The sequence below is a fragment of the Schistocerca piceifrons genome, chromosome 11 (assembly GCF_021461385.2).
Source record: "Schistocerca piceifrons isolate TAMUIC-IGC-003096 chromosome 11, iqSchPice1.1, whole genome shotgun sequence".
Lineage (NCBI taxonomy): Eukaryota > Metazoa > Arthropoda > Insecta > Orthoptera > Acrididae > Schistocerca > Schistocerca piceifrons.
In genome coordinates, this window is record NC_060148.1 from 133795481 (window position 1) to 133807533 (window position 12053).

Sequence of the window (12053 nt, forward strand, 5' to 3'; positions counted from 1 at the left end):
TTGTACGAAACAGACACAGACTGAAAAACAAAGTACTCTCCGCCTCACACAAGATATGAAAGTGAGTTAATATTGCACTGTCATCCAGTTCTAAGCTATGTGAAAGTTTCAAGTAACAGGCTCAATGGGAAGTTAGTTTAAAATGAGTTAGAAAATCTGTACCAAACAGCCAAGAAAGTCACTTAAAAAACGAGTTAAAAAGAAAGAAACAAGAATGAGATGTTAAAACACATTTGTTTATGTCCATTCGTGTGTATTCTATTAGTATTTTAACTTCCTCAGCATTACTTCAAAAAATGGTTTTCAGATCTGTATTTTTTTATTAATGATATTTCATAATTTTGATTAATAGGTAATTTTCAGCATAGATATTTTCTCGTGTTTTGATAAGCTCGGTTTTTTATTGATCTTAAAAAAGAAAAAAGGTCCTTACACAGGTCCTGCTCTGGTCGGAACTTGTTCTTTGGCTACAGACCTATATAATTGACATCGGTTTGCAGTAGGGTTTTGGAGCATATACTGTATTCAAACATCATGAATCACTTCGAAGGGAACGATCTATTGATATGTAATCAGCACGGTTTCAGAAAACATCGCTCTTGTGCAGCGCAGCTAGCTCTTTATTCGCACGAAGTAATGGCCGCTATCGACAGGGGATCTCAAGTCGATTGCGTATTTCTAGATTTCCAGAAAGCTTTTGATACCGTTCCTCACAAGCGACTTCTAATCAAGCTGCGGGCCTATGGGGTATCGTCTCAGTTGTGTGACTGGATTCGTGATTTCCTGTAAGGAAGGTCGCAGTTCGTAGTAATAGATGGCAACTCATCGAGTAAAACTGAAGTGATATCAGGTGTTCCCCAGGGAAGCGTCCTGGGACCTCTGCTGTTCCTGATCTATATAAATGACCTGGGTGACAATCTGAGCAGTTCTCTTAGGTTGTTCGCAGATGATGCTGTAATTTACCGTCTAGTAAGGTCATCCGAAGACCAGTATCAGTTGGAAAGCGATTTAGAAAAGATTGCTGTATGGTGTGGCAGGTGGCAGTTGATGCTAAATAACGAAAAGTGTGAGGTGATCCACATGAGTTCCAGAAGAAAACCATCGGAATTCGATTACTCGATAAATAGTACAATTCTCAAGGCTGTCAATTCAACTAAGTACCTGGGTGTTGAAATTACGAACAACTTCAATTGGAAAGACCACATCGATAATATTGTGGGGAAAGCAAGCCAAAGGTTGCGTTTCATTGGCAGGACACTTAGAAGATGCAATAAGTCCACTAAAGAGACAGCTTACACTACGCTCGTTCGTCCTCTGTTAGAATATTGCTGCGCGGTGTGGGATCCTTACCAGGTGGGATTGGCGGAGGACATCGAAAGGGTGCAAAAAAGGGCAGATCGTTTTGTATTATCACGTAACAGGGGGGAGAGTGTGGCAGATATGATACGCGGGTTGGGATGGAAGTCATTAAAGCAAAAACGTTTTTCGTCACGGCGAGATCTATTTACGAAATTTCAGTCACCAACTTTCTCTTCCGAATGCGAAAATATTTTGTTGAGCCCAACCTACGTAGGTAGGAATGATCATCAAAATAAAATAAGAGAAATCAGATCTCAAACAGAAAGGTTTAGGTGTTCGTTTTTCCCGCGCGCTGTTCGGGAGTGGAATGGTAGAGAGAGAGTGTGATTGTGGTTTGATGAACCCTCTGCCGAGCACTTAAATGTGAATTGCAGAGTAATCGTGTAGATGTAGATGTAGATGTATCCATAACTGGTGGGAGGGAGTAGAAATCCTCCGAGGGGAGAGAGATCGTGAAATATCTGATATTTTGCTTCTGTGTCACAAATTCTGTACTGGCTGAAACTGTGCGTATTTGAGGCCCGTTTCTTAGAATCGGTGTACACTGTACGACAGGGAAAGCTCTGTACAATTGTAATGACGTGTTACAGGAATCAGCCCGAGATAATGCAGCTGCTCCTGTCGAGAGGCGCGGACATCGACGCTGTGAACAGAGGTCACTGCACCGCGCTGCACGTAGCGGTCAACAAGCAACACGTGCAGTGTGTGTCTGAGCTGCTGAAGAAAGGCTGCAACGTCAACATTCAGGTGAGCGTCAGGGCTGCACTGAACTCACAGTGTCATCAGGGCAGCCAAAATACTCTAAAACTGCCTTCACACACAATCTCAAACACTGTGTCTCCAGCATTTTTTTCCACACTTTAATGTGTTCAGTGTCTAACAATACCACCACTTGCAAAGTAGGTTAGAAATCAGATTAATGATGTTGCTCACGCAGCATATGTTCACTTTATCGGGCAACGACAAAGTTATTGCCTGTGGATGGTATCGTCAGAATGGAAATAATGAAGTCACTGTAAAAAAGTCATTAATTTTGGCACTTATCTCGAGTGGATTCCCGTGTAGATTTCGTCGAAGTTGTTATGGCTCGTCTTGTCGATTCTAGGGTGATTCCACTTTGACTGCTAGAAGGTCCAGATCTGTATTTTAGCAATATTTGAAGACCTAACAAATGTGTTTTTCAGGAAATTCTTAATGATCAAACTATCCCAGGTCAGATCAACGGTATGGTAGAAATAATTTTTGACTCGGTGTTCACGATCCACATTTTTATTAAACTTCTTGTAAATTCACATATACTTCTTCTTAATTGTCACGTCGTCAAGAAAACAGTTTTGTATCAATCTTCATATATTTAATTTCCACTTTAACCAAATACGAGACTTGACTGTTCTTTTACAAAGCAAAATAACGACACAACTTCTGCAAAGTGAAACAAAGACTGCCCTGCGCGCATTCGCGCCAAAATGGTTACGAGTAAGTCAAAGATTATGACAGTCTCACAGAAATGAATACACACGAGAACCGTATCACTGTAATACATCGATACATCGAAGTACCTATACATTGTCACAAAAATATGTCTGTTACCTTGCAGAAAAGCAGTACGATATTACTGGTATCGAGAACTGGGGTTGGAGTGCCGTAATGGTCACGTAAATAAAGAACCGTTAAAAGTGCTACATTCACTGTAAATGTCTCACTAAGAGACCCTACAGGATTTGAAGGCCAGTGTCTGGACATCAGTTTTCTAAAGCAGTATGAGCATTACTCAAAAATGCTAAAAAAACCTCTGGAGATTCCTGAGTGCTGTTAAGTGGAAACTATCTGAAGAAAAGTATCCAGACACCCACAATGTGTGATCAAAGTATCCGGACACTGCCAAAAACATACGTTTTTCATATTAGGTGCATTGTGCTGCCACTACTCCATATCAGTGACCTCAGTAGCCATTAGACGTCGTGAAACAGCAGAATGGGACGCTCTGCGGAGCTCGTGGGCTTCGAACGTGGTCAGGTGACTGGGTGTCTCTTGTGTCATACATATGTACAAAAGATTTCCATACTCCTAAACATTCCTAGGTCCACTGTTTCCAATGTGATAGTGAAGTGGAAATGTGAAGGGTCACGCACAGCACAAAAGCGCTCAAGCCGACCTCGTCTGTTGACTGACAGAGACCGCCGACAGTTGAAGAGGGACGTAATGTGTAATAGGCAGACATCTATCCAGACTGTACATCAGGATCCACTGCAATTACTATGACAATTAGGTAGGAGGTGAGAAAACTTGGATTTCACCCTCAAGTGGCAGCTCTAAGCCACACATCATGCCAGTAAATGCCAAACAACGCCTCGCTCGGTGTAAGGAGTGTAAACATTGGACAATTGAACTGTGGGAAAATGTTGTTTGGAGTGACAAATCCCGGTGCACAATGTGCTGATCCAATGGCAGGGTGTGAGTATGGCGAATGCCTGGTGAACGTCATCTGCCAGCGGGGTAGTGCCAACAGTAAAATTCGGAGGCAGTGGTGTTGTGGTGTGGTCGTGTTTTTTGTGGACGGGGCTTGCACCCCTTGTTGTTTTGTGTGGCACTATCACAGCACAGGCCTACATTGATGTTTCAAGCACCTTCTTGCTTCCCACTGTTGAAGAGCAATTCGGGGATGGCGATTGCATCTTTCAACTCGATCGAGCACCTGTTCGTAATGCACGGCCTGTGGTGTAGTGGTTACATGACAGTAACATCCCTTTAATGGACTGGCCTGCACAGAGTCCTGACCTGAATCCTGTAGAACACCTTTGGGATGTTTTGGAATGCCGACTTCGTACCAGGCCTCACTGACTGACATCGATACCTCTCCTCAGTACAGCACTCCGTGAAGAATGGGCTGCCATTCCCCGAGAAACCATCCGGCACTCGATTGGACGTAGCCTGCGAGAGTGGAAGCTGTCACCAAGGGTAAGGGTGGGCCAACACCATACTGAATTCCAGCATTACCGATGGAGGGTGCCACGAACTTGTAAGTCATTTTCAGCCAAGTGTCTGGATACTTTTGATCATATAGTGTGTAATTAGCCTGGGGTGTGTCCACACTTCACCTTTATGAAGACTTGAACTCTGCTGAGGACACTTCCAGAGAGGCGTTCAAATGTCTGTGGGGGAATGGCAGTCCGTTATTCTTCGAGAACCGAAAGTGGTGAAGGTAATGTGTGGGATGCTGGCGTCTTAAGCGAAGCTGCCATTCTGAGATGTCCCACAAGTGTTCCGAGAGGTTGGTGTCGAGACTGTGGGCGGGCCGGTCCATTTGATGAATGTTATTCTCCACAAATCGTTACCTCAGGGTTGCCGCTATATCACGGGTGCTGATAGTCGGTCACCATTTCCAAACTCTGCCTCTACTGTACACAATGCACAGTGCTGTAAACTGCGTTTGTATCCTTCTGCATTTACCGTTTTAAATGCACTAAGGAGACCAGGCACACTTAATGTAACACCATCTCCTCTGTAATTTATCCCTCCCTAAGGGGATTGCCACTCTTCGGTGGGTTCGTGCTTGGCTACTACAGGGCTGCAGCCCTTGCGGCACCTCTACCCTTCCGTGCTGCACGTCTATCCTCTTGGTATTCTTTTTCCCCTCCTTTGGGGAACATGTCTGGGGTGTTATTGAGAATGTTCTGCATTGTCTGTCACTGACATAAGAACAGTCTCACTACTGTTTCTCATTCCCATTTCCTTTCTTTGTTTCCCTTCTCCTCTCGTATCACCGCTTCGGCATTTGAGGCTCCTCTTTTCCTCCTTCCTCCTTGTACACCCCTGAAGGCTGGCCCACGTGTCTGACATGTAACGGGTGACTGGGTAACGCATAATTCTGTTTGATACTGATCATTTGAACAGTCACTGGCACCTCCAGTACAGCTGAAACGTTATTCTTCCCCAGACTTATTTTAGCTTTGTTTCAATAATGTGCTGTAAAGAAATCTATGTCTCAGAAATTTATATACAGTATTCACTACACACAAGAAAATTTAAGTGGCAGCACTCGCTCGGACCGTCTCTCCGAGCATTCGCAGTGCCGGGCCCCGAAACCGTAATAGAGCTCCCGACTCAGATTTTCACTCTGCAGTGGAGTGTGTGCCGATATGAAACTTCCTGGCAGATTAAAACTGTGTGCTGCACCGAGACTCGAACTCGGGACCTTTGCATTTTGCGCGCAAGTGCTCTGCCGACTCAGCTGCTGAAGCACGACTCACGCCCCGTCCTCGCAGCTTTACTTCTGCCAGTACCTCGTCTGCTACCTTCCAAACTTTACAGGAGCTCTCCTGCGAACCTTGCAGAACTAGCACTCCTGAAAGAAAGGATATTGCGGAGGCACGGCTTAGCCACAGCCTAGGGGATGTTTCCAGAATGAGATTCATTTCAGTGCTCACTCCGCTGCAGAGTGAAAATCTCATTCTGGAAACATCACCTAGGCTGTGGCTAAGCCGTGTCTATGCAATATCCTTTCTTTCAGGAGTGCTAGCTCTGCAAGGTTCGCAGGAGAGCTTCTGTAAAGTTTGGAAGGTAGGAGGCGAGGTACTGGCAGAAGTAAGGCTGTGAGGACGGGGCGTGAGTCGTACTCGGGTAGCTCAGTCGGTAGAGCACTCGCCCACGAAAGGCAGAGGTCCAGAGTGCGAGTCTCGGTCCGTCACACAGTTTTAATCTGCCAGGAAGTTCCGTGATAGTCGTTCTCCTGTCGCCGATCGACCTTCCGAGCGAGACGGGTGACCGCACGTGGTGTCGACAGGACCTGTACGGAGACACCGCCCTGCACGACGCCATCTGCAAGGAGAGTGCCGAGATCACCGACATGCTCTGCGCGGTGCCGAACATCGACTTCACGCTGCGCAACCGTCGAGGCTTCAACGTGCTCCAGCACGCTGCCCTCAAGGGGAACAACTTGTGAGTACCGTGTGCTTCCAAACAGCTGCAGTCATGTGCTGTCAAGAGCTCCTGCGTGAAGCATTGTATCGTAATGGTAATATAATTGTGAAAAACTCAATTTCAAATGTAAGCCGTTTATTAAGTACGGGGTAGTCATAAGATGTGCCACGTAGTAAACTGTTGATTTTCCAATGAACAGAGTGACTTGCCAGTATTTTCTGCAAATGGTATATTACTGGACAAGCGTTTCTTATGAAAACTATCAAGTCCCCACTACAACTCCTAGTAGCCTGTAGTAGGAATTGTAAAGCTCTCTGTATTTCCTCATTTTAAGTACACACACAGTTTAATATTGTGATAATGTGACCTGGTGTAGATTTCTAGGGTAGTGACTCTCACATAAATGTCACATGGGAACGAAGATAGGTCATGTTTTCACAATATTAAACTCTACATGTGAGGGTGGTTTATTTGTAAAACTGTTAATGCTGTCTGTCAGATGTTTTATTACATCTGGTAATTTATCTAAAGGTTTTACAACAGCATATTTTGCCCCTTTCTGTGCCAAAGACAGGTTAAGTAGAGGATAGTGTAAGTCTTCCTTTCTTCTGGTGTTATAATCATGAATGTCACTGTTGTTTTTAAACTGGTCCATGTTGTTGGGAACAAATTTCATTACTGAATAAATGTACTGTGAGGCAGTTGTAAGAAATCCTAATCTTTTAAAGAGATGTCTACAAGATGTGCGACTATGTGGCCCACACGTGTTCTAACCACTTTCTTTTGAGCAGTGAATACTTTTTACCTAAGTGTTGAGTTACCCCAACATAATATTCCATATGACACAGAGAGTGAAAGCACATAAAGTATGTTAGCGTGCTAATTTCTGTATCCTCAAAATTCGCAATTATTCTGATTGCAAAAATTGCTGAACCTAGCCACTTTAGGAGATCCGAAACATGAATTTTCCAATTAAGATTCTCATCTATATGTACACTCAAAATCTTAGTATGCTCTACCCTGGCTACTGACTTCTGTTGATGTGTTATATTTATTGAGTTGGACTTCCAGGACACTCTTAGTCTTCAGTGCGAAGCTGCCCTGTTTGATTTGTGTGGCTGGGTTCCCTTTTAGAAAGAGGTACTTAATCACAACACTCCTCTGTTACACTGTGACTTCTCTATTTTAATGTACCATGTTCACTTCAGAACTGCTCAGAAAACAAAAATCAGTGTCACTATTAAGTAATTACTATCACTTATAATGTAAGGATATTTTATCTGCAGATTCTAAAAATAACCCCAAAAAATTTTGGTTGTACATAAAATCTGTGAATGCTACAAATAATTCAATACCTTCTGTTGCTGACAGTATGGGTAATGTAACTGATGATGATAAACAGAAGGCCGAAATTCTAAACCTACCTTTCAAAAACTCGTTTATGATAGAGGACAGCAGCACTATTCCCTGTTTCAATTATCGAACGAACGAAAGGATGGCTGACATAGTGTTTAGTGTATATGGGATTGTGAAACAGTTAAGATCCTTAGTTGCCAGAAAGGCATCTGGCCCAGACGGTGTCCCCGTAACATTTTATGTTGACTATGCTACAAATATAGCTCCGTTCTTATATGTCATCTATCTGAGATCATTGGAACGGGGGAAAGTTCCGCGGGACTGGAAGAAGGTCCAGGTCATTGCAATCTATAAAAAGGGTAGAAAATGGGATGCACATAATTACCGGCCAATTTCACTGACATCAATTTGTTGTAGAATCGTGGAACATATTTTGTGTTCAGACATAATGACCTTTCTAGACTCTGAGAAGCTCATCTGCAGAAACCAGCACGGTTTTAGGAACTAGCAGTCATGCGAGACACAGCTGGCCCTCTTTGTGCACGATATACAACAGGCTCTAGATACTGGCTCCCAGGTTGATGCCATATTTCTCGACTTCGAAAGGCGTTCGACTCAGTTCCGCACTGTCGCTTGCTACAAAAAGTGCACGCTTACGGTCTATCCAGTGACATGTGCAGTTGGATAGAAAGTTTTCTAACAGACAGGGAGCAGTATGTCGTCCTGAACGGGGTAACTTCAACAGAAACAAGAGTAACTTCAGGTGTGCCCCAGGGCAGCGTAATAGGTCCTCTGCTTTTTACGATTTACATAAACGATCTGGTTGATGGTATTGACAGCAGCCTTAGACTGTTTGCTGATGATGCTGTTGTCTACAGGAAAGTAGTATCACGTGAAAGTTGTGAACAAATCAATGAGGATTTGCCAAAAATAAATGTGTGGTGTAATGACTGGTAGTTATCTCTCAATATTAGTAAGTGTAACCTACTGCGTATAACAAGGCAAAAAAAGCCCATTAATGTAAGAGTACAAAATAAATGATCAGTCTTTGGAAGCGGTAACATCAGTCAAGTATCTAGGTGTGACTATTTGCAACGATCTCAAATGGAATGATCAGATTATACAAGTAACGGGTAAGGCAAACTCTAGATTGTGGTTTATTGGTAGAATCCTGGAGCGATGCAGTCCTTCAACAAAGGAAATAGCTTACAATACGTTAGTTCGTCCAGTCTCGGAGTATTGTTCATCTGTATGGGACCCTTACCAGTTGGATCTGATTCAAGAGATTGAGAAGGTCCAAAGAAGAGTGGCAAGATTTGTGACTGGTACATTTAGCCATCGCGAGAGCGTTGCAAATCTCATAGAGAGTTTGAAGTGGGACACACTTGCAGATAGACGACACGCTAAACAGAAGGAGCTGCTCACTAAATTCTGAAATCCGATCTTCACTGAGGATGTAGAGCATATATTACTGCCACCAACTTTCAAATCGCGTAATGATCACCATTCAAAGATAGGGAAATAAGAGCTCGTACCGAGGCCTTCAGTCAGTCGTTTTTCCCTCGCGCGATCTGCGAGTGGAACAGAGGGGGGGGAAATACGACTTAGACGTGAATTGTGTCCTCCGCCACACACCGCTTGGTGGCTAGCGGAGTATGTATGTAGATGTAGAAGGAACAAGGTTCAGTACCACCACCACCACCATCTTGAACCATCTCCAGCCCCGGGCTGGGCCTGTTTGGAACATAAGGCTCACCATCTAGTCCTGTTTTCCCACCTTCTTTCGGTGTTCGCTCTGGTCCAGTCCGTGCCTCTTTTTTCAAAAGGCTTCTCCACTTTTTCAGCCACCTATCCAGTGGTCATTTCCTTTGCATTTACATATCATGTAGCTTCTTGGGAATCCTCATGTTTTCCAATTCTCTTTAAGTGCCCATACTGTCTTAGCCTCGATATTTCTATCCTGCTCCGCAAGGGTTCCTCTTTCACTTCTCATCCCACCTCTCCCTGTTGCTCCTATCCTACTACTGAGGAACTTTATTTTGTGTACCTGTAATCTACTTACATCTCATTTCTTCATTACCCATATTCCAGATGCGTAAGTCAATGTTGGGATGTAGTAACTTTTGTAAATTACTTCTTTGATTTGTTCCAACCGAGCAAGGTGGCACAGTGGCTAGCACACTGGACTCGCATTTGGTAGGACGACGGTTCAATCCCGTGTCCGGGCATCCTGATACCCTGATTTAGGTTTTCCGCTATGTCCCTAAATCGCTCCAGGCAAATGCCGGGACGGTTCCTCTGAAAGGGCACGTCCGACTTTCTTCCCCGTCCTTCCCTAATTCGACAAGACTGATGACATCGCAGTCTGGTCTCCTCCCCCAAACGACCCAATCCAATGCCAAATTTGTACCTAAACAGGTTCTTAACATTTCACAGGAATGTTTCTGCATGTCTGCTGTGTTCACTTATCTCTTTCTCATTTCTTCCTTTTTCCTCTATCACAATTCCCAAGTACTTGACACTTTCCACCTTCCTCACTTGTTCACCTCCAATCCTTATTCTGCTAGTTTTTACAGATTCCATCCCATACCGTCTCAAAGTTTCTTGCTTAAGCACCTGGCTGTTCCCGATTCTCCTCCTCCCTGTTGCTCTAGATAAAGTCGTCTGTGAACAGCATTGCTTTCACCGTACATACAAAGACAGTAACTTGTCCTCGAAATAACAGTAACTGTTGATGATTGTGCAGCTTTTCCCTGGAATAAATGATGACTAACTGAAAACCTCAGCTGCCGACAGGTGTTGTTGATATACCTCGATGTGGACAGCTGAAAATGTGTGCCCCAACCGGGACTCGAACCTGGGATCTCCGGCTTACATGGCAGACGCTCTATCCGTCTGAGCCACCGAGGACACAGGTATATCGACAACACCTGTCGGCAGCTGAGGTTTTCAGTTAGTCATCATTTATTTCAGGGAAAAGCTGCACGGTCATCAACAGTAACTGTTCTTTCGAGAACAAGTTACTGTCTTCGTATAAATAGTTAAAGGCTACCCAGCCATTGACCTCCGTCTGTGCGAATGCGCACAGGTTGCCCAAACTCTTACGGAAATCGCCAAAGCGTGTGCGAGTAATGAGTGGTTGGGCAAATGTGTATAAGGTACAATACATATGTAGAATTGTGGACAGTTGGGAATTTGAGTCTCACGGGAAGCGTGCAAGGGATAAGTCCCTGCAGTCGCGCTATCCTCTGTGTCCTCGGTGGCTCAGACGGATAGAGCGTCTGCCGTGTAAGCGGGAGAAACCCGGGTCCGAGTCCCGGTCGGGGCACACATTTTCAGCTGTCCACATCGAGGTACACCGACAACACCTGTCTTCAGCTAAGGTTTTCAGTTAGTCATCATTTATTCCTTTTACCGTGTCTTCTCCAATTTTTTCTGCTGCCTTCATCATTCTGAGACTACAATGTCAGTTTAACACCAAAACATCAGAATTAATATACTTCAGTTTTAACTGGGAAAAGCCGAGACCAAAACCACCCCACCGTAGGCAGCGGCTTCGTTTGCGAGACGGCGGTGCCGTCCCACACCTGGGCGACAGCCCCGTTTACGAGATCGGTACGTTGCAGTGCCACCGAGAGGCTGCTGCAGCGTGCCCGCCAGATGGTGGACGTCAAGAAGGACGACGGCTTCGCAGCACTGCACCTGGCCTGCCTCAACGGACACCGCGCCGTCGCGGAGACTCTGCTCTCGCTGGGTCGCGCCGACGTCGGGTTGCGCAACAATCGCAGGCAGACGGCGCTCCTGCTCGCCGTGTCGCAGGTGAGCGCTGCCGGCTGTGCGGCTGCCGGGGCTGCGGCCCGAGGGCCCGCACCGCACAAACTTAAAATTCTGACATCTGAGACAGAATGGCTGTCCGAGGAAGTGAAATGTGTAGTAGTGTCATTACACACGTAATAGTCAAAGTATCACACTACAGATGTGTTCACATATTAGACTAAAAGATATACAGGGTGTTTCAAAAATGACTTCATAACTTTAAAAATTAATATAAATCTATTGAAAGAAGATGTAGAGCTGGGTTTAGACTTATTTTGTAGGGAAACACATCAAGTGTTTTGACCTTTAGCCCCGTATTTACTCGAATCTAAGCCGCACTTTTTTTTCGGTTTTTGTAATCCGAAAAACTGCGTGCGGCTTAGTATTGAGTGCAAAGTAAGTGGAAGTTCTGAAAAATGTTAGTAGGTGCCGCCACAACTAACTTCTGCCGTCTAATATATGTAGCACAACACAGGCATGCTTTGCAGGCACAAAGATAAATACTGGCACCGAAACCTATGCGTCAGCAAATAAATTAAAAGAAAGGTTGCAGAATGTAAACATTATGCCGTTTATTCTTTCGTGTTTGCTGCTATCTCATT

General features: G+C 44.6%; 1 protein-coding gene across 1 annotated transcript in view; it reads left to right on the plus strand.

Annotated features, from left to right (window-relative positions):
- Positions 1 to 12053, plus strand: part of LOC124719963 (E3 ubiquitin-protein ligase MIB2) — a 215178-nt gene that overhangs the window by 143937 nt on the left and 59188 nt on the right. The window contains exons 11-13 of the mRNA XM_047245178.1: positions 1950 to 2106; positions 6143 to 6297; positions 11262 to 11454. Coding sequence (XP_047101134.1) covers positions 1950 to 2106; positions 6143 to 6297; positions 11262 to 11454 — 505 coding nt within the window. The remainder of the gene's footprint in view (positions 1 to 1949; positions 2107 to 6142; positions 6298 to 11261; positions 11455 to 12053) is intronic.